Source organism: Rhea americana, unplaced genomic scaffold (genome assembly GCF_003343005.1).
Source record: "Rhea americana isolate MKP2758 unplaced genomic scaffold, rheAme1 scaffold_20, whole genome shotgun sequence".
NCBI lineage: Eukaryota > Metazoa > Chordata > Aves > Rheiformes > Rheidae > Rhea > Rhea americana.
The window spans coordinates 4,983,661-5,006,110 of NW_028186150.1; the positions used below are offsets into that span (position 1 = coordinate 4,983,661).

The 22,450-nt window shown below is 42.8% G+C and overlaps 1 protein-coding gene across 1 annotated transcript in view; it reads right to left on the reverse strand.

Annotated features, from left to right (window-relative positions):
* The window catches only part of ZNF423 (zinc finger protein 423), a 172,374-nt gene that overhangs the window by 71,207 nt on the left and 78,717 nt on the right, over nucleotides 1–22,450 (reverse strand). Inside the window, exons 6-7 of the mRNA XM_085303736.1 lie at nucleotides 18,092–21,315; nucleotides 10,889–10,973 (exon numbers count right to left, since the gene is read on the reverse strand). Of these exons, the coding sequence (XP_085159862.1) occupies nucleotides 10,889–10,973; nucleotides 18,092–21,315 (3,309 nt within the window). The remainder of the gene's footprint in view (nucleotides 1–10,888; nucleotides 10,974–18,091; nucleotides 21,316–22,450) is intronic.

Sequence of the window (22,450 nt, forward strand, 5' to 3'; positions counted from 1 at the left end):
GCCGCCCGGGCACCGCGCTCGCCGGCCTCCCCCCGCACGCCCTGCCTGCCCGGGGGAGGCTGCCGAGCGCCTCCGGCGCGGGACCGCCCAGCCGCTCCCGTTCAAACTCCCCAAAGGCCACCGGTGCTGCCTCCGAGGCCCGAGAACGGTATCGTTTCCTTCAGACTCTTACCCTCGCGATTAGAGCTAAAGTTAACACGGCCGTTTCATTTTCTACCGAGCAARAGTAAACTCATTTTTTTCCTTCTCCGTCGGAATACTTAATGGCATCCTATCTCCAYGAGCAACATCTCATCGTTGAACAGCACGAACAACGGAAAAAGGCAAAATACTTGGCGAGATTTTTCCTGCATTTTTAAACGCTCCTTGCTCTTCCTTTGCAGACGGAAATTAACCCTAGAAAAATCTCACCACRAGCACAGCAAAGCTCGCCCAGGGCAGTCGCGCGAAGCCGCAGGAGCTGCTCGTGGSCGCGAGGAGCCGAGTCGCGACGGCACGGGCAGGGGCGCGGGGCGCGCTCTCGCTTCGAGCTCGTGCCCTGCAGCCCGCAGAACCTACTCGGAGAAACGTTTCTGAGTCACTCAAGCAACGCAAGCRGGACCAGACACGCAAGTAAGAGCTACTCGTGCGAGCGAAAGCTGCCGCCTCCGGCTGCGCGTGGACGCTGGGCTCAGGTTAGCGACAAATCCTCGCCGAACGTCTGTGGGGCAGAGATTTACAGGTGCGCGCCCGCGCCAAGCCCCGCGTGCAGCACGCGCTGTCATCGCGGGCGGGCACACGGAGGAAGTATGATTTTATTCATTCCAGACAGACTCTGGTAACCAACTAGTAAAACTCAGACTGTAATTTCTTATTCAGCGTGCCACACGAGATGCATTTTGCTGAATTTAACATGTTTTGCTGTTAATGGATTTCACAGTGTGTTGCCATTTTTATGCAGCTGTCCAAAGAAAATGTGTACAGTGATGTGCTTTTTCTGTAGTGCTAGCCTGCAAATGGCAGCCACTTCCCCAGCTTACGCCCTAGGAAAATGGGGAAACTCATTGACCAGGCCATCTAATATACATACTTTGAGTCTTAAGAGTTCTTCTCCTACTACGTCATGCTTAAACAGGAATAAAGATGCAAGATAGATATAACTACACCTTCTACATTTATGGTCTAGCGGTATTTCCGCTGCAAGGAAAAATCAAAGCCCAGTGTTCTCAGGTGTTAGCGACCAGGAGTACTGCGGCGCGGTTCCAGAAGCAGCGGCCCCACATCTCTGTGCTGCTTGAAATCTGGCTTCCTCAACAGCTGGGCAAACACGTATTTTCTTCAGAATTGCACACCAGTACGCAGATCGCAGCRACTACCAGTGCACAAAACTCTAATGACCCAGTAGCGAGTAGCTTACAGAAAACATCCGCACCGACCTCCCGAGCTGCTACCCTTCACCATCGCGAGCACTTTAGCAGCAAGGTACTTACAAGCAACTGCACGCTTCAGTTTCACAACAGGTTGTTTAGAAAACACTAGTGAGTTTTCCCTGCATCAGCTCCAGAGAGTGCCTTTGGCACCTGAAGCTCAGTCCTGACGTATGGAAATCCCCCAGGAGAAAAAAGGCGGGTGGCTCCCAACGCCCCTTTCACCCGCACCTGGGCATCAGATGCCCTGAATTGGTCGTTAACGCTTACCACGTTTACAGAATCTGTTCTAATAAGCTTCAACAGAAACATGACAAAAATCGATCTTTTCTTTTAGTAATGCTGTAATAATTTCCAATATGGAAGTATTTTTGCAGTATTGGGTTTATGTATAACTAATGGCTTTTTCAATATGCAATTCTTTCTAAGAGACAATGAAAATTTTTTAAAGGTGGTGGCTTAAACTTCAGGCCATTATTTTTGCACTACTGTTATTACAAAACCAATAGAAGAAAAAAATATAAATTACTTTTTTATGTTACGATTTTTTAATCTTCTTTGTTGTGCTAAGTCCAAGGAGATAGAGCTTAAAAAGGCTTAGATTAAAAAAAGAAGCAAGATTCTCCCACTAGATTTTCAAATACAAGTATAAACTAAAYTAATCTAGAAACTAACATCTCATAATTTAAATTCCCTGTTCCTTTAAAGTTCACTGTTCAGGTACATCACAGACATTGTTAWTTTTTGTTTCCTACACATTAGACTTCGTCTCCAAAAGGATATTCTCTCCATTCCTAAGTGGAGGCGCAGTTCTTAAACATTTCAAAAGATCTTAAGTGAAAGGTATTTTTGTTTAGCTTTACCTTTTTTTGTTCTTTCAAATTCTACGCTTCAAGCATAAATGCTGGATCAGAAGGTAAAATCTTTCTCTGTCCTTTTTTTTTAAGGTAAATTCTTAACTAGAAAGTTAAAAAAATAGCAAATGTCACTGGAGCTCTTCCTTACCTTCAACTTCAATACCTATTACCAGCCCAGCTTGATTTAGTTACTGTTCATCGCATGACATTTCACCATTTAACTTTTCTTGCTAATACTTATTCCTGGATATAATGCACAGTTAAGGATTTAAGAAGTATTTGTCCATACCTCAGTAACAGGTGACAGCTGAGCGGTGCAACACATAATCACAGACCACTGGAGCTGGTTGATGCCAACCCTTCAACACAGCCAAACTCTACCTGGAGGGAAACCTAAACCCAGTGGCTCTGCCTAGGCTGAACCATGCTAAAAATCCTGCCTGCAAATACTGAATAAGATATTCTCCTCRTAAAACTGAAGTGTTTCACAGTTACACAGATGACATTTGTCAGACTCTCCTACTCCCTAAGGCCGGTTCATCAAGCAGAGCGGACGGCGCGCGCCTGAAGGCAGGGTGAAGTGCCGAGCACACCACAGCTCATGGACGTGGCGAGCGCTTCTGCGCACCAGCAGCGTCTCCTGCACCTCGTACCTGCGCTGCCGTCTCTCCCAGTCCTTCTCCCCACCATTTCGAGAGGTGCAGAAGAAGGCAATGCCCAGCCGAGCTGGCTTTGGCCAGCGCCTGCAGGAAGCAGGAGGTAAAAGGCTCAGCTCCTCGCCATGGGTCAGCACCCCGTTGGTCCCATCTGCCCCTGGGTTAGTGCCAGCAGGACGAAGCACAAAGCGGGGGAGAGGCAGGAGAGAGTGCACTGGTAATGAGGAAGACTACGGAAACATTGTGCCCAGTGAGGATTTCTGAGCTGCTGTGGAGCTCAGTCTTCGTGAAGTCCATGGTATTCAATTCACGTATGAGGTTTCTTTCTTTATTTTTTTCTTTTTTTGGAGGAGGATGCTTTTTCATTTATAAAATCATCGTTTCTCGCAAGGAGAAGGTCAGAATTTTCAACCGACAATGAAGAAAGGAAATATCTTCAAGTCACTGCAGCCTGACCCCGGCAGCWCCGCCGCTTCTGTAACCTTGGCCGTCACTGCAGGGACGTGTGACAGTGACGAGCTGGACCCCAGCACCCGCACGGTGACGGCTGTCACACGAATGGCGAGTCAGGGGGGGCAGTTTTTAATTAGAGAAGCTAATTTAAAGAGAGGCACACCCTGAATCTGCCAAGGCAAAACCAGAAGTGAAGATCGGTGTAATCTCTCCTACTGCTGAAATGGAGAACTTYCAATTGGAAAACTTCTGATTCTTACAGAGGCCCAAAGCTCTCAAAAGTTATTAGTAAACCAACCCAAGAGGAATCTGTGACAAAAAAAGTGWCACAGAAGCAAGCAAGCACCTCTGGTGCAGACAACAGAGACTGTTTACACAAAGGCTTTACCTGTGCCACGAGCTTGGACTCACTGAAAAGAGGTTGAAGCATTTAAATAATTTAAAGGCCTTTGTCTGAATCACTTTTAAGGAACCTGACTGTAGAGAAGTTTCCCTCTACAAATAGTAATAATAATAATAAAAAGGTACCGGTACCCTAAACAGGCAGACACATGCAGGGATGTCTGTGTTTGATTTGACTTGCTTGCCAGCTACGACAAACAGAAATAAATTTGTTTTAAGGACCATGCCAGTTGGTAACCTCTTATTTTAAGGACCAGTTTAAATTTTCCCCAAGGTTAGAGATGCCATTTAGTCTGAAGTATAATTACAGGCAACAGGCCAACTGTCTCTCTTTGAAGTCAACCAAGTGACAGGAGGAACAGATCTGGACCTTTAACTTCTAGACAAGCCATTTTTCTCTGCTAACTGCATAGTTTGGCTTCAGCTTACATCAGCCAGTAGCCTTACTCATTCAAAACCAAAATGTTATTTCATAATAAAAAGAAGAAGAAAAGTAAACACTTTAGGTCCAGTATTCAGAAGTGATGAATATGGAACCAGATGTTCAGGAAAACTGAAATTCAGGATTTTAKTAGTAGAAAAGGAATTTAATTATAGTTCACTAATACTATGTACGTTCTTCTCCCATTTTCCTATGAGTGGAAACAGTCCCGAACATTGTCCAGGCTTTCCCAAAAAGGTACACAGAATATTTTATAAATCTGTCCAAATAACCCGGTATGGGTTTTTCCAGCTTCACCACACATTCATTCCTGTGCTCCTTGTTCATTTTTCGTATTTCGGCTGCCTTTCACAAAAAGGTACCAACCTTGCTGTCGCTCAGCACAGACAATGTCGGTACCTGATGCTTCCAAACCAAGCAATTTGTTTGGCAAATAAGGAAGAAATGGGGGTAACATCTACCTTCTCCATAGAAAACCATTCTCTGTTAATAGTTCCTGTTAAAGAACCGTACACACCTAAATTTTAAGGTCAAGATTACAAAGAAGGGCTAAGAGATTTGTGAACTTAAAGCAGAGATGTAGCCACATACATACAAAAACAGGCAGACAGCATCTCTGCAGGCTCTTAAATAAAAATACAAAAGCACAACAGTTTTCAAGGCTAACAGCATTAATAAAACTGAAGAACAAGTTACACATKCAGAAAATCACAGCTACCGAGGGCAAAGTTTACTGGAAAGAAGCATTTTTTGCCATACTGGCTAACTGATGCTGGAAGGCTGTGGGTGGGTGGCAGGGCTTGCTAATGATAACTTTGAAGAAACATCACGCTTAAAACTCCGACTGATTACAGAAAAGGTGTTTTATCAACTGCTCCCTTTATGAATAAATATGAAACTACCAGGAAAATGTTTAAACAGGTGTAATCACAACTGCATACGAAAATTGAGTTTGGAGGCTGTAAGGAATCTTAACACAGTTAAGAAAGAATGAAAGCAATGTAAAACTGTGATTGTAGCCGATTATGCATGTATCATGCAAAACAGGAATGTTGTCATAGCAGCTATAAAAATGTCAGTGAAAACTGAACTACTATTATCCAAGTTGTAAATGAAAKGAAAAATGCAAAAGGAAAATGTGAATGAATACATTAAGGGAAAAGCTATTTCTTTCCTGTTAGATAAACGAGCAAAACAAAATACATTCTCATGGAACAGAGTAATTTGTATGAACAAATACRCCTATATAACAATTGTAGGAGGCCACATCTACACAGTACGTCTGGATAAAATTTAGATTTGGGTAATTAATTTTCCTGGTCTTAGAACAAAATAAACAGTAAAAGTCTAGTGTTACAAAACTAGTTTTAAAGTAAGAAACCAGTTAAGTCAAGTCCTGGATTCTATCAAGGGCCAATATTGTTTGTGCTAGCATAAAGGCAGCTTCCTCTCTCTGTTAACAAGGGTAATTTGGTTTTCAGGGTAACTACTCGCTTAAAAAGCGTAGTTGTTAGAATGGAGCATTTCTAGCCTTCTATATGTGACACTCATGACTGTTATTAAATGTGTGCACAAGCCCTCGATGCTATAAATATTTAACACAAAAACACAAACTCAGGGCTTAAAGCAGGACAAATAACATTAGGGCCTACTGACATAAGCAAATCCCTCTGCCCAAGAACCCGATGCAGCCAAAAGCTCCGCTCGGGCGAAGCCTCCTGCRGCGGCACCTGCGGGGCTGCAGACAACCCCGGGCGCAGGCACCGCAGCCTTACGGCCCTCGTGCRCGTGTGCAAACACCACGTACGTTGCCGGGCTGTACGGGGAAGCACACTTTGCTTTTTCCTTAAAATTAGTCTTTCACAACAGCCAGCCCCTGCAAAATGAAATTTGAGTGCATATTGTTAATTAAAGCAAGTCTGCAAAGAACTGGATATTTCAGCAAGCACTGGGCAGATATATGAAGGTTGTACCTTCGTTTCTGCATTAAAAGAGCAATTACTTGGAATATGCTTTACAAACATCAAAGTTAAAAAAATATTTTTGAGTTCTTAATGTGATCATAATTAATTCACACATTCAGCTGTTGAGTCCAGAAATATGTTCCTGTTGATAATTTGCATCTAATGCTTCAAAAACAATCTGGCACATTTCTATTTGCCTTAATGCCTGAAAGCTATTACCAAGATAGCGCTTTACAATGTCATCATCATTGCTACCACGTATACGCTTTAACTAACACCAGCACTTAGGTCTGGAGTTTCCCTCAAGAATTAAACAGTTTTGTCTCAGGACACRATGTCATGACAGTAGCTTAATGGAAGGGAATGCATTATCAGGCRGCACCCTCAAACTTCAAATCAACCAGAATTCAAGAACGGTGCTAAGCAGACCGCGCACGGAGGAGAAGGGAACGTTACAGCGCGCCAGGCGCCTGCCCGGTCCGCGGGGCGCTCCTGGCCCGCGGCGGTGCCCGCAGGCAGCGCACAGCCCCCGCCACGGCCACCCCCGCGGCAACCCGGCACCGTCCGAGCTCACGAGAACCGCCACCTCCCCAGAGGGGAAGCTCCTCGCTTCAGTTTTGAAACGGAAAAGGAGGATGGCATAACGGGGAATACACGGTTTCATGCCCGATTTTGAATACTATCCCYGCCCCTTCGCTGCTCCTTTGGTTTCATCTCAGCGGCGCTGGTAGGTGCCAGCCACTAATTCTTTGGCACACAAAATCAGCTCTATAAATCGCTGCTTTTAAAAAAATTGGTTACTGTAGTTATTATTGCAGTTTGGCCTCTTAAGAACAATAAGAAATGTATTTTTGGTTATTTTTTGTTTAGAGTACTTGTATGCTTTTGCAAGAAGAATAATTGTGCATGAATATTATCCCTCCTCCTTCTGCCTGGTTGTGGCAGAGCCTTTCCAGAACGTGAAACGTGATCTCCACGGGCTGGAAGGGCACCCCGGATGCTCGGAGCCCTAGGTGACACCCGGCGCAGGATGTGCCRCAGCTTTTGGCAGCGCTTGGAAACTTCTCCCCTTTCCTCCAACAGCGTGGTCCTTCCCCCCAGATCAAACACGGAGAGGTTCATCTGGACAGCAGCACGAGAACCAGACCACAGAGCAATTTTGCTGCGACTTCTGCAGATCTTCGCTGCAGCCCTCCCTTTCGTCCCGGGGGCAGTGCACAAGCGAGCAGGGCCTCGTGCCGCACCGCGGCCGGGGGCTCGCTGCGCGCCCAGGTGGGCTGCCCCAGCCTGCAAGGCCCTTTCCGCGCCCACGGGCACGCTGCAGAGCAGCCCCAGCGGGGCGATGTTGCGAAGACCGCCGCTCTCTAAAGATCCCACCCCAAATCCCCCACGCCCCGGCTGCAAACGCTTCTAAGCAGACCCCTTCCTGCCTAGCGCCAGCTGCAGAGCTCTGCTCGGCTGCTCACCGCCCTCCTCCAGGCCCCAGCGCACAAGCATCCACCGCGCACCTCCTCCGGGGACGCCTCCAGGCTGCTCCCTCCCCGGGGGCCGCGCGGGACCCGCGCCCGGCTGCGGCTCTGCACAGGATATGAAGGGCCAGAGTGCAGAAGGGTAATTTTTCAAAGCGCTGTGTGGGAGTAGCGCTGAAAATTCCCTGCATACTGCTCTGCAAAAAGTAAAACAACCCTACCTCCGTGAATTATGARCAGGGCCTCTAGCTCCAGACCGCACAGCCGCGAGGTTGACGGACGTGCAGCCAACTTAACTGCACGCAGCTTTAAAGACTACAGTGTCAGAAATAACTGAATTCTTTAAACATATTACAGACACTGATGCTTAAGAGGCGTCATCATTACAAAGCAGGGATTCCTCTGTAGAGAGTTACTTGCACAAAATAAAACTGTTAGCTACTGCTGAGGATACATCTCAATTATTGATTTTGTGTTTCTCCAAGTATGAGAAGAAAGTGCTGCTGAGAAGCCTGGGATTGTCAAAGCCATGGAAGGATTAATTTTACCTAAAAATTAGGTGTTGAGACTAACTTCCTTGCCTTGGCTTACTCCAAAATCAAGAGGGAGATAAAGATCTCTCTCTGGAAATGCTTATCCTGCTCAAACTCTTATCTTAGATTGGCATCAGCCATTCACAAGCAGTGCCTTCTTCCCCCAGGTGGGGCCTCAATGACTACGTTAGACCAGATACCTTCATTTTAGATGGATACGACTTAGCTRAGACGAGCCCAACCCTGCGCTAGTGAGCAGACACCACGTGGGAGGAAGCGGCCTCCSATGGGATGGGGCCGCGCATGCCAGGGTCTTGGTGCCCGCTTGTAGCACCAAAACAGAGCATCACTTGTGCGCCATGGCAAGCCCTAAACCAACAACAACCGCATCAGGTAACCGCTGGGACATGGACCTGGGCTGCACAAACACCTATGAGTTATCCAGCACTCACTGCCAGTCTGAGTAGGGTTGGTCTAACATGGAAACAGAAACTGCACCATAATTTTAAAAGTGATAAAACAGCCTTAGTGATAACGAGGCACAAGGCCATCTCTCCTGCTGCACGTGTGAGGGATTAAGGTTCCTGGGCTTTGRCCAAATGATGTAGGAGCAAGGCCGATGGGCAGTCTATCATCCTTCTTAATGTTACTGACTCAGTACTAGGCAAATTAATCCCAAAAATCTGCACAGCATTTATTGGTAYGGGAGCTGTTATATCTAGTCCTTCCTTTCAGCTTCAGTATTCCCCAGCAAGGAGCAAGTACCAAGAGGAGACTCAGTGATGGCACCTTTGGCAGTCACTTCTGCTGAAAGAGAGGGGCCCAAGTGTCCCATGCAGCCGACCAAGACCCACCGCATGGGAGGAAGCCTGACTCCCCTTTAGAGGTTTCAGTAGTTCACTCTCTCCTGAACTCCACCATAAAGTGATGTTTTGAATGTAACAAAAGGTCTCAGCCTGAATCTCAGCAAAGAGACATGAAGACTCGTCCCCTAAATGGAACAAGCACCTATTTCCTTATCATGTTCTGGTATTTACAACACCATGAGTGTACAGAACTGCATCTATACACGCTTTTCTATTTATACAGGCTTCCAATTTTGCATGATAACTTAGGCACATTTCCAAGGAAATACAGGTACCATTTTCACAAGGAGCAGCACCACACCTACCTCAGCATCCTGTCTTCTTCCACTGCTCTTTTGAAATAACTCTAATACTGAAACTTGCGATGTCAATATCATCACATGTTATTCTGGATCATACTAATTTGAGAATATACATAAATTACCTTCATACATGAATTACTGTGAAATGAAAAAATTACTTCATTCCAAAAGGACAAAGAATTCTCACCCATAATCCAACAGAACCTTAATTCAGAACTTCAGGTATTATGTATTTAAAAATCACTGATTATCTACTGTATCACAATTTAAGGTGAAGGAGTGACAAGCTTGCCTAAGGACTTCTTTCTTTCAGGTATCTTAAACAAAAAAGAAAAAAACTGGGGGGAGCACTATGAAATCACTGTGGTCCAATTAACAAGGATCTCAGTCTTCAAGCTTGCAAACAAGAGATTACATTAACACCTGCTACAAAAGCAAACATTTTTAGATATCTTCATCTTAACCTACTTGACATTGACTTGAAACTCCTGCCTGGCTCTAGAATGAAAATTATTGTGATTGACAAGTATATTTTTCATTTGGTGGTGGAGGGGGGAGACGGCAGCAATCTGTATTTCTCTCTCTCTGGTATTTATGCATAATTCACATCAAAGATAATAGGAGTTACACACATGCATTGACAGGAGAATAGTTTCCTAAATGTAAAATTGTTGAAGGGAAACCATTATGCTTATGGGAGATAAATGCTGCGCGTGAACATGTAAGACACAGAAAGCGTGCAGTAGGGCCCTTGAAGGATCTCGTACAACGTCTGCCTGCAGCGGCATGTGTAAGTAATTCCTCTGTGGTCTACGCACCAAAGTAAGCTGACCTCTTGGGCCAACACATGGATTTATAACATGTGTACAGACAGGAAAAACATTTCTTTGTGTTGATCAGAAAAGCAATCATCCAGCTGCAACAGAAATACAACCCACCACATTACAGTAACACTTTACTACAGACTCTTATGATAGGATTGTAGTAGAAGGGAGCAAGAACAGCTTTATAAAACACTTGAACATCTGAAAAGCTGAACTTTCTGAAGTCCAGAATTGTTGGAAAAAGAAAAAAACACTGAAATAACTTTTTAAGCGTTTTGTTTTGACAATGTTCCTCAGGAATTCACCACATTTAGCTGTGAAAATGCTAGCAGTTAAATCTATTCAATGTCATGACATAGAAAATTGAAACATAATTGCTCCTAAGTGGTTGACAACTGGCAAGTACTTTTTACATGGATAGAGAGAAATTTATGCTATCAAATGGAAGATACTGTCAAAAGTTTGATTTTAATATAAATGAAAATGCTACATGAGGACTCAAAAGGATAAGGAAAAAAGCTCAGCAGTAACACTTTTATAACCACATATTTAAAAAGCTTTGAAGTGAAGAATCATTACATCAAAATCATTTTCCTTGAAAGATAAAAAAAATAAATTACAGCATGAATATTAACAAGTTATTAGAATAGTGAATTTCAAAGAGTAGCAAAAAACAAGCAGCCCATGAGTGGCCTAGTTTAAAAAATGTCTTACCAATCATATGGTTAGCGACATGGATTTGTATCTCTCTCTCATTCTCAAAGGTCATCTGGCACTTGATGCATTGATAGGTCTTTTTCTGTTTAATAACCAAAAAGAGATTAGAGAAAACTGCACTGTAGCATAAGGCAAGTGTGATCATGAATATAGTATGTTACGTGCTTCAACTTCCCTCAACTGCATCCTTTTCTCCTAGCATATCCCCAACAAGACACCAACTTGGGCTGGGTTTTCTGGGACCAGAAAATATGTTCTCCAATTAATAGCCTGCTTTTAAAGGACTTTAATTTCAACTTTAAAAAAATTCAAATGATAGTACTGAATACTTGAAGATCTGATTGAGTACTTGAGCCATAATCAAATTGCTCATAACATTCAACCCATTGTAGCAAAAATTTCTGTACAGTAAAATAAAAGACACAGATTACAAAGGGAAATCTGGTTTTTTTTCAGAAAAAGATCAACTTTTTTCAAGAAATTCCATCCTTAAATAAAATTCACAATAACTATAGGCAAAACACCTATAGTTACTTTGGGTAGTGAAGGACAAAGGGAAAAACGTATTTTGTATTGGTCTCTCATCAGGAATCCTGGAAAAATGGCATTACTGCAAAGAATGGTTTCCTTGCACAGTCTGTTGTGTATTTTCTCTGTCACAAAGTCATATCAGGGAGGCTTAGCTTCAGAAATCAGGAGATAGTGTGAAGAGGCAATTACATGAACCATTTATTCAAATAGGGAAAATGAGTTTGGGGCTCAGATTGACAGGGGTGCATGTACTTGAGCAACATAACAGGGAAAAATCCAAGAAATCATTTGTGGAAATTAAAATGCACGTTGACAAGTCAGGCATCCAAGTTATGAGAAAAATAAAAGACTAACGCTAAACTTCTGTGCACTTACAAAAACTCTCAATTCCCAAAGCAGGAGTATGGTGCTGTGGGTCTAATGTGCATGCTCAATTACCGCACAGGAATATGCARTCTAAACAGACATCTTTTGACATGCAGTTTAGAAAAATTGGGCCATTTATGCCTACTCCTTCCCATAGAATAACTCTTACTGGAGCACTTGCCGCAAGGCAAGCAGCTTCTCCTGCTGCTTCTGCACTACAGCATGAGCCTGCATCACACGTCTCTACGGCTGGGGTGGGCAGCTGAGGAACAAGCGTGCAACCACAGCACACCAGCCACAGGCTCAGTTAGCTGGTGAATGAATGGGAATCCCAAACCATTAGCCCTGAGAAACCTCATGCAGGAAATTGCATCCTCTTAGTTCATTGAAGCAATATATTTTGTGGAATTATTTTTTTTTTTTGCATTTTTATATACAGATTATTTTTGTCCTACAGGCTCTTCATCCCACGCCTAGGTATAGAATGACATTTTTAGGACAGCAGTAATAAGTCAGAAGTTTTGAGTTAAGAGAGGAGTTGCTGCCTCTCCCTYGGTGCATGGGATCCAATTTCCTGGGACACCTGCTGAGGAAAGAACAAATTAGGTGCTGCCAGGAGCTTCTTAACTACTTCCCATGTCATCAGTGGCAACAAGTTAGCCTGCTGGAGGCTAATGAACATGCTGTAATACCCTAATAACAAATGCAACAATCTATATGTTATGCATATTCCATGAGGTCTGTACACAGGGTATGTGTGCACATACGCAAGGCTTTCTAGGCCAAAACAACAACGGGCGATTACAGGGATAACAGGAATAAGGCTGTAGTCCATTGCCCAAAACCTGCCACAGCCAACCATACAAAAGGAAACAGTTTGGACTGGCTAGTTATCCCTAGGCAGCTCAAGAAAGTGTCCTCCTGGAGTCCATTCGGAAATCACGGCTGTTAATGGAAAAGCAGCTGGATTTCTGACGCAGTSTTTCCTGGGAATCTATTCCAGCAGACGGCTGTAAGCACACATACGTACCCATGTACTCTCAGACACACTGCCATACACACGCTGTGGGCTCCTGACTTAAAAAATAAAAGAAAAAAAACTTTTTAAGAGCAAAAAACCTTGGAAAAGAAGAATGGGCTTGGGCAGTGAATGATTCATGTGGTGACATCTAAAACTTGAAACCTTCCTCTTCTCTAAAACTGCAAAGCTGCCCAAGCTGTGTCCATCGTTCAACACTTATCTCTGTCATGCGGGTTCCTAGGTAACTAATTAAGAAGGACAACATTTTAGCTCAGTCCCATTTCAAACCTCTGAAGTTATTTTAAACACAGACAAATAATTCATTTATTTAATTGATTTCGGTGCTTCTGAAAGCTGCTTACTAGCAGATCTGGAGACAGGATGTCTTTGTTTATYCACAGAGCCAGTGCAAACTCCTCCTCACCACTTCACAAACCTACAAAAACCTATTTGGTGTGACCACCCCTCAGCAAAGACGGCAGATTTCAAGCTTCCTGTGAATATTATTGTTAGTCTCAGCTGATCCACGTGCATGCGAAAGGACAGTCCAACTGGGGCAACGGCTCTTGAGAGTGTGTACCCTGCCTGATATGCAATAACATCAGTAAATGGCTTCATACAGGCCACTAAGTAACTATAACTCGATTGACACCCAAATGTATATAGAAGAGGTGGAAGAGTTGTTTTTTGGCTCATTAATAATTCTCTTTAAAAGAAGGTCACCAAATAGACTTCCATTCTCAATAAAATGGGAACATTAGTTTAAATACAAGGTTACGTTATTTGTGGTATCAAAGATGACCTTCTATTACCATTTTTGTGGGTACCAGAGCTTCAAAGACATTTGCAATTGGCTGGTTATCTCTTTTTAAAGTTTTGGTCTTTATGAGTGGTGACAAATGCATCAAGACTCTGAGGAGCTAATACAGTATAGATAACAGCATCAAGGTGACACAGGAGACCAGATGAGCAGACCTTCAACAGAGACCTCAATTCCCATTAAGTCAAGATATTTAATTCCAATCTTGGCACAAAATAATAGTAATAACAACAGGGGGTTCTGGTTTCTTTGCTGAAATAACTGMTGTTCCCATGGGTTTTCCAGACTGTCCTCCTTTAAATCTGGAAATGGTTTCCTGCTCTACAAAGGAAATACTCCTGCATTCAAGTGGATTTACAAGCAGGGAGGGGGCAGAGGGGAGGAGAACAAAGAGAAGGAACAGAATTCAAGGAAGTGTGCAGGAGAGAGGGAACGAGAAGCGGAGCACAACAGGGCTCCTTCATCCTTCATCCTTCATCCAACTTCCCATGCCATCTCTTTTGCTTCTCCAGTCCAAATAACCTAGGTGACAAAATAAAGTGACACACCTGAAGATGGAAATTTAAGTGAAGTCCTGAGCACTTGCCATTGTCAATGTTAACTAAGTAGAAAGTGATAACTACAGTTATAAGTAATAATGCACCTGTGTAAGAGAAAGAGCACCCTGCAAAGTGACCGTTTCCAGTCTTAGAAGAGGCGATGTGTAAYCTCCAAACTAAACAGCTAGTTATGTTTCTCAGGACACTTGCATTCCTCTAGAAGACATCAGAAGAAATTAACATAACATATTAAAAATGGAAGCTCCTGTGTACAGAAATATGTACAGAAAAAAATGAAAGCATTACTTTGGATGTGACCATGATAGAATTTAAAAAAGGACTTAATTTGTCCCTTTGCCAGACACTGCAATGGCCTCAGCCATGTCATGCAGTGTCTCCAGTTATCCAAAAGAAATATTCATCTAAAAGAAATTTCAAGCCTTATGCAGCTGGAATAGCTGAAGAATCAAACTAATATGATGTTAGAGCAGCCTTTCACTACCAAGGGTTATTTCATTTATTCCTCTTCGTGATGTTCCGTATAGAAGATGATTAACTCGTCTTAAAATCTCTTAATAACAGACATCCTCTGAGGCAAATGTTTCATTGTACTGGAGGCAAGCACTTCGGCCATCTAGAAATCTATCTTTGTTGATCATCATGATTTGATCACACTTAAGATACGTGTGTCCAGGAAAGAGAGGTGATTGATTAATTCACAAACATTACTTCATGGTTGTTTCCCACACTCAAAGGTAGATGAGAAAGAGAAAACAAAAACACAGCAGCACTTTAAGTGCTTTTCTTTTTCTTTCTTGTGGATAAAAGAAAAAAAAAACTGCCAAGCAATTCTGAATGCTCAAAGATTTTTGAACTTCATCTAGTTGTCTCCAAATGGTTTTTAGAACAAACTCCTTAAAAAGTCAATAGTAAAAACCCAAACAAAATATGACAAAATATTCATATTTGTGATGCTGTTCACATGTGCACACACAAATACAAGCATACACAGTAAAAAGGAATGATTTTCTTCTCCCGCTCTACCTTTTTTTCCTCCCAAACATTTTCGCTTTTTAATCATCGAGGACAAATACTTATTTTCTTTCTCTCTTTGGAGTTAAATCTTCACTTAACTTTTTGAAAATCCCTCYAGGCTTTCATAGTCTCTTCTTCAGTTCCAGAACTATCCATGTTGGTGGAGTGATTTCTGACAAAGYTACGTATTTGTATGTCATCTTTTCCATTTGCTAGGTTTTCTTTCATTTTTTTCTTATTTATTCCAATGTATATACCCACTATTTAAAATCTAATCTCACTCTATTTTCTTTCTGAATCACCTTTTTCTAATCTTCAACTGCTTTTCTGTTTAAGAAGGAAAAATCAATAACACGTTTGAAAAAGAAAAGCGCACGTGCTCAAAAAATGGGAGAGAAGCAGCTCTTGTCTGGACATCTGCAGATCACCACCCTACATGCATTGTGCACTTAAGATAGCTTTAGCAAAATGCTATTTTACTTGTGCACAGCATACTAACAAGATGAAAAGAGAGATTGCGTTCAATTTGCTTAGCTTCATTATGAGGCCAGTGAAGTTAAATAAATGTTATTCTCGAAATTCAGGAATTTATCACCTTTTAAAAGAGATAACTCTTTGAAAACCCCTGTGCTAGACAGACACAAAGGGCATTTATTACCTTGAGAAAGCAATGTTTCCAAGTGAACTGATACCACTCAAGTCTTGTACCTACAATGAGGAGTTAGATAATGAATTATTCCTTATAACAATATATCTATTCCTGGGATGCATACCATAGAGCTCTCAGATACTAGCATATGTGCCTGCCATAGACACCTGACTGAAGGTACCATTTGCCATGGCCAAAAATGCTGATTTTTTCATGATCTTCCACAAAGGAACTAAGACTTGCTCTCATGGGATGAAATTCAAAGCATTTACCTTGTTGAGCTCTCACTGGAAAGGGTGAGTTAAAGCAAGAAATTAGAGTGGAAAAAAGSCCATATATGCTGCTTCTGATTGTCAATAGGAAAGAAAAGATAGTATTTGAAGCTCTAGACATGGCCATGCAAAATAAGAAAGAGTCCTGCCTTGGAGAACAGAACTGTTTAAAAGAATTTAGAAGAAAATAAAGACCTGGGAAGCAGAAAGGAGAACGACCTAGTCAAAATCTCAGCTGAACTCTCAAAAGATACCACCCTGAAGGGAGAGAGATTTTTAAGACTTATTCTTCTGCAGAACTAAATGTATACACCAGCAGTTTTCATCATGCAGTTACGGGACCCAGAGGGAAAAATATCCAGTCGTTTTACTAAAAAAGCAAATGAAATGAAACCAAACTTGTGGTGGAATTTRATCAGAAGCCCTGGATGGGCATATTGAGGTGAGCTGCTTGTCTGCGGCCGGCAGAGCCGGGCTCTGAGCTGGCAGGCACAGGCCAGCTCTGGCCAGGAGTCACCAAGCCGCAAGGGCATGACGCGGAGCCCCAGCTCACCCGCCCGTAACAGTTCCATTGCAGTCACTACAACATGCACTGTCAGGACACACTTAGGGTCTTCTTTTACCTACTGAGCCATGGACATTGCATTTGAACAGTATTTTCAAGCCCTTTTAATGCAGTAAAGACGTGTTTGTGGGTGCTTTAATTAGCAGATTGACATAAACAGCCATCTCTGTTTGGAATTATTCATTAGAAGTTGGGTGCCTGATTTCCTTAGATACTTTTGAAAATCTCACCCCATCATGTTTAATTAAAAATGTCAGATGATATCAATACTCAGATGTGTCTGCTGTTGGTCTCCTGAGAAGTTTTCCAAAATCTGCCTCTCATTCCATCTGTTCCTGACAGAGCAAGGACTGACTTGGCCCATTCTTGAACCAAAATGTCAACAAATAACTTTAAAAAACTATAAACTGGAAGCTATATTAATCTCCTGAGCAGGCTTCTGAAACCTTACTTGGATACTGCATGTTCCCAATAATTTTTTAAGTTAAGAAATGGGAAAGCATGCTATCTGTGAACTCTAAAGGAGCACACACTTTGCTTTCTAATATGTAATCTGCATATTAGAAAACAACATGTAGATTTACTAAAGGAGGGTCATGAACCAGTTCCTTTTAAAATCAATGTGTAAATCATCTACCATCTGACCAAAGCCTAATACATAAGTAGTACTTGAGTATCAAGGTGGATGGCACAGCTCCATCTTGGCTAAGACTTCCTTTTTTCCAGGTTTATTTCCTTTTTCACTGGCATGCATACACATAACATGCACCACATACACACATGCATATGCACATAAACATCCAAGTGGTCTCACACCATTCACGCTAACAGACATGCAAAGACAACCCTTTCAGCAYAGAAATTCATTTCAGGTGAGGCATTCACCTGACTCACTACATTTTTCCTCACTAATTTTTTTTCTCTTCCTGCTCATGATTAGTTCCCAGGTAAGAAATTATCTCATTCTTTGGGTATAATAAATTATTTTGAATTTYTTGTTTTGAGTACTGAGAGTCTCCTTTTCTTTCATGGAAATACTCCTGCTTTTCCAGATCTGCCAATTCAGTAGCATCAGAAATCATGGACAAACTCAATTCCACCATCCAATCGCACTATGGATGTATCTCAGCTCTCTGTTGACAAATTTAGAGCAGTTTTGTAATAAAAAAATCCGATGCTCTGCCACTAGGAATCAAGGAGTCCGCAAGACTGAGCAACATGTAACTTTTCTATGTACCTTGCTGTATCTCTCTTTCTTGTAACAGGACAAGTAATTTTATACAGTGACAGTCACAAAAAACAAAAACAGAAAAAACAAAGCCCAGAACATCAGATCTGGTCTCAGTCATATTAAAGGTCTACATTTTATCACTCAGAGATTTTAAGGTGCAGCTGTACTTACTCTGGGAACAGGGGATGTCTGGGTACCTTTCCTTTGGCCACTAGTCTCAGGTGTCAGGTCTCGGTGGTCTACCTGAATGTGGCTCTCTAGGTCTTCAGCACTTTCAAATTTGACACTACACTCTGGACACCTCAGACTGCCACATGGCCTCTCGTTCACTTCCTGCGGGGTCAAGCCTGAGGACTGTCCATTGGTGCTCCTGGTCATGCATCCAGCACACAGGCCATACGGAAGGCCATTAACATCCAATTTGACCAAGTCCTGCTTATTCCGGAACTCTTTCAAGCACAACGCACACTTGTAGAGTTTTTGCAAGGCCTGGCCATTGGGCGACGAGGTTGCAGAGTTTCCTGCCAATTTCTGCATATGGAATGTCCCATGGATTTTCAGCTCCAGGGTGGAGGTGACCGTCTGCATGCAGACAACACAGCGAAAGCCAGTGAGRGAGTTTCTGAGATCTGGGTGCATCTGGCAGTGCTCGATGAATTCCTCCTCGCTCTGCAGAGGCATTTTGCAAATCCGACACGTTCCTGTATCCAGACTCTTGCTGTGAGTGACTTTGTGCTCTGTCAGGGTCAGGAGAGATGGGAAGCGCTCCCCACAGATGGGGCACATGTAGTGCTTGGCTGGACCCCGATGGGTCTGCATGTGCTCTCTTAGGCCATTTTCTGAGAAAAAGGTCCTTGAGCAGATATTACACTTATGGCTACCTTTGATGAACTCTGCTTTCTTCCTAGAACAGTCGTCCTCCCCAGGCCGGATGTTATGGTCTCTCAAACGATGGTTCTGCAAGAGGACCTCCATAGTATAGGCAGCCCCACAGATATCACAGCCGTACATGGGCTCAGAAGCATCTACGTCATCCTCACTGGCTTCATGACTGTTGGAAGTATCTGGATTCTTCATTAACATGTTCTGGATATCTGCACCTTCTGTCTTCTTATTTGTGGGAGTCATGCCATTAGCTGTACCATTTTCAGCACTAGCATCAAAAACACAATGTTTTTCCCGCAAGTGTTTTTCAAGCAAGATGATGGCATGAAAAGCTTTGCTACAAAACTTGCAGTTGTATTTTTTGCTGTGAGTTGTGATGTGGCATTGCAGTTCTACCTCTGTGCTAAAGGTCTCACCACAGAAGATGCATTTGTGAGACTTTGCTGGATTCCCCAAGTGGCTATGCTTCACATGGATCTGGAGATCCACCTCTTTCCTAAAATCCCAGTTACAGGCTGTGCAACGATACATCTTCTTTTCATTGCTATGCTTGACTGCCAGATGTACTTGGATAGATACCTTGGAATCAAAAACTTCTTGGCAAAGGGTGCAGTGATACAACACAAAAGTATGCATGTCCAGCAAATGCTTCTGCAAATCATCCACCGAAGAAAACTGTTTGTCGCAACTTTCACATACATAATGGGTTGAAGTTGTCATGTAATGTACGGTGAGATGCTGTAGAAGAGACTCCTGGGAATCAAAGTCTTCTTTACACTGAGGGCAAGACTGTTTCCTCAACAGCAACTCCAAATGCAACTTTAAATGGGTTTGAAAACTCTCAAAATTAGAGAACTTTAGATCACACTGATTACATGGGTATTCACCATTAGACACTGAATTTACACTAGCAGAAAGCCGTTGCCTTTTAGGGGAAGAGACTTCAACATCAGAAGAAACTGGACTCTGCTCTGCTTTTGACTTCTTATTGTGTGCCAGAGGAATGTTCTTGTGGTTTTCTTTAATATGCTTTGTAAGCTTCAGGATGGAGCCAAAAATGGGGGAGTTTGTGCAATAAGGGCATGAATAAACTTCCATAAAAGATTGCGTTGGCTGAATGACAGGGGAATCCAATTTCGAATTTCCTACATTGCAGTGAGTCTGCTGAATATGCTCGGTCAAGGTTGCTTCAGTCAGAAAGCCCATGGAGCACTGGTTACAGAAGAAGGCATTGTTACCATCTTGAGGGGTAACATTTGGGCCACAGTGAGTAATACGTATGTGTTCTTGTAAGCTATTGATATCTGCAAACATCTCAGGGCAGTAGTTACAGTGAAAGGCAGAAATGTTGCTAAACTGCATCATGGGATAGGCATGATTTTTATGCACTTTTCTGACGTGTTCATTCAAGTTGTACAGTGTAGGCATGGAATCAAGGCAGATCTGGCATGTGTGGCTTTGCTGAGGTTTGTCTGCGTGAATGGTCTTCAGGTGGATCTCCAGAACAGCAAGACTGTTGAAGTCGCGCTTGGAGCAGTAAGGGCAGCTGTAAGTAACTTTAGACCAGTTCTGGCCCTCCTCTCTGTCCACTGATCTGGTTTTCTTTTGTCCTCTCAAGGGTTTTAGAGTTGAATCTGGGGTGGAACCTCTTTCCACTGAGGCGCTCGAGTCGGGCGTTGCGCTGCTCATGGAGGCCACGCTCCCCAAGACCGGATCAGGGCTGATGCTGTGATTGCTAGAGTCAGGCTGTCTGTGGCTGTCCAAGTGGCAGTAGACTTCCTCCACTGAAGAAAACTGCTCYGGGCACATAGGGCACTTGTGTTTTTTATTGGCATGGGCTTGATGAATGTGTGAGAGCAGCGAGTTTTCATCTGCAAATACTTCAGGGCAATGAATACACTGCAAATCTGCCTTCTCGGAAAGCTGTGGGTGGCGTGTCATTACGTGCTTCTCCAGATCTTCAGTCTGACTGAATGTCTCTTCACAGTAATCACACATAAAATCATCCTTCTTCACCTCTTTCTCAGTCTTTGCCATATGTTCCTTGTTCTTTTTATGAGCTTGCATATGACTCTGCAGTGAGCTGGTAGATGAAAACCCACGCTTACACACAGTACACTTGAACGGTTTGCTGGAACTGTGGGTTTTCAGGTGAATTTTGAGGTGGTCGCTGCGCGAGAACGCTGCCTCGCATTCGTGGCAATGGTACTTTTTATCCCCAGTGTGAAGCTTTATGTGGCGATCCCTACTCCTCTTATGCTTAAAAAGCCGGCTACAGTAGGTGCATTTGAAAGGTAGTTTGTCACTGTGGATCTGCTCGTGCCTTTTAAGGTAGCTCAGGCGGATGAAGGACTTATCACAAAACTGACAGGGATATGGCAGGCCAGTCCCCCCTTCCTCCTCCCCGATGCCGAGATCACACCCATCTCCTATCATCTGAGTGGGTGATGCAACATCTTTGCTGGAGGGAGATGAAGCCACCCAGGAGAGTTGTGGGTCGTCATCACCATCTGTAATGGGAAAGCAGAAAGGAGATTAAAAACAATTCCCAGTGCATCTGTGAAATAAGGACAAAGCTCTCAACAACACTATGGGCTTCTGCTACCACAGTGCAAAAAAATCAACTCAAAAAAAAAAAAAGAAAGTCTCTTGAATTTCAAGGGGTGTTTGAGAAAGATATAAAATGTATCTGTAAACAAAATCCATGAATATGCCAACACATAGTATTAACAAAAAGCATTTTTTCTTCAGCAGGTTTAACACCTGCTCGTTGTACTGTAAAGCAATAAACAATGAATACAGAAAGCAAAACACAATGTGCAATGAAGCAATGCAAACATTTGAAAAGCTACAGGATTAAATGATCACCTGTGATTTTGTGGGTCTTTTTAAATGTTACATCAAGATGATTTTAAGTAATGTCTCCATTAAACAAAATCCTTCAGTTCTGTTTCAAAACTGTAACAGAGTTAAAGGCTGATCAAAAGCAAACAGATTTTAACATCGATGCAAAATAAAAGCATCAGATTTGAGACAGCTCAACAAAATCAGAGAAGAGATTTGCATCATTACCACGCTCATTCGCATGAAAGGTAATGTTGCCTGCTTGTTACAAAAACAAACAAATAAAAACCCAGAAAACCATCATCATCGGAGATTTCACGACATCACAAAACAATCAACTTCGGGATAAAACAACAGTGGCCCAGCCTCCACTTTAATGACTATTTCCTTTGCTCAATATGAGGCTTTGGAAAATATTTTATAATTTGATATTACCATAAAGGAACACAGTGCAATCTCCAACTGCAAAACAGTCATTTTAGGAAAAATACGTAAAATTTTGGCAGCTTTCATAAGCRGAATTGCTAACAAGAAACAGAAGACAGTGAGTTCAAATACACCAATTCCAATAAACATGGAGATGTTGAGTGAAGCAAAAATGCCACGAGTCTGATATAAAACCGAACCAGGGACTGAAGCAAAAATAAAGTTCATGCAAACGAGGGAAGGCGCCGACCCCGCGTACACATTTGGAGATTCAGAGAGAAGCTGGCTCTCCAGAAACGTCGTCCTTATAAAACATTTAAGGCTCCTGCTTCAGCTCTTACTGACCCAAGCCAACGAACAGACCGCCAGCTGTGC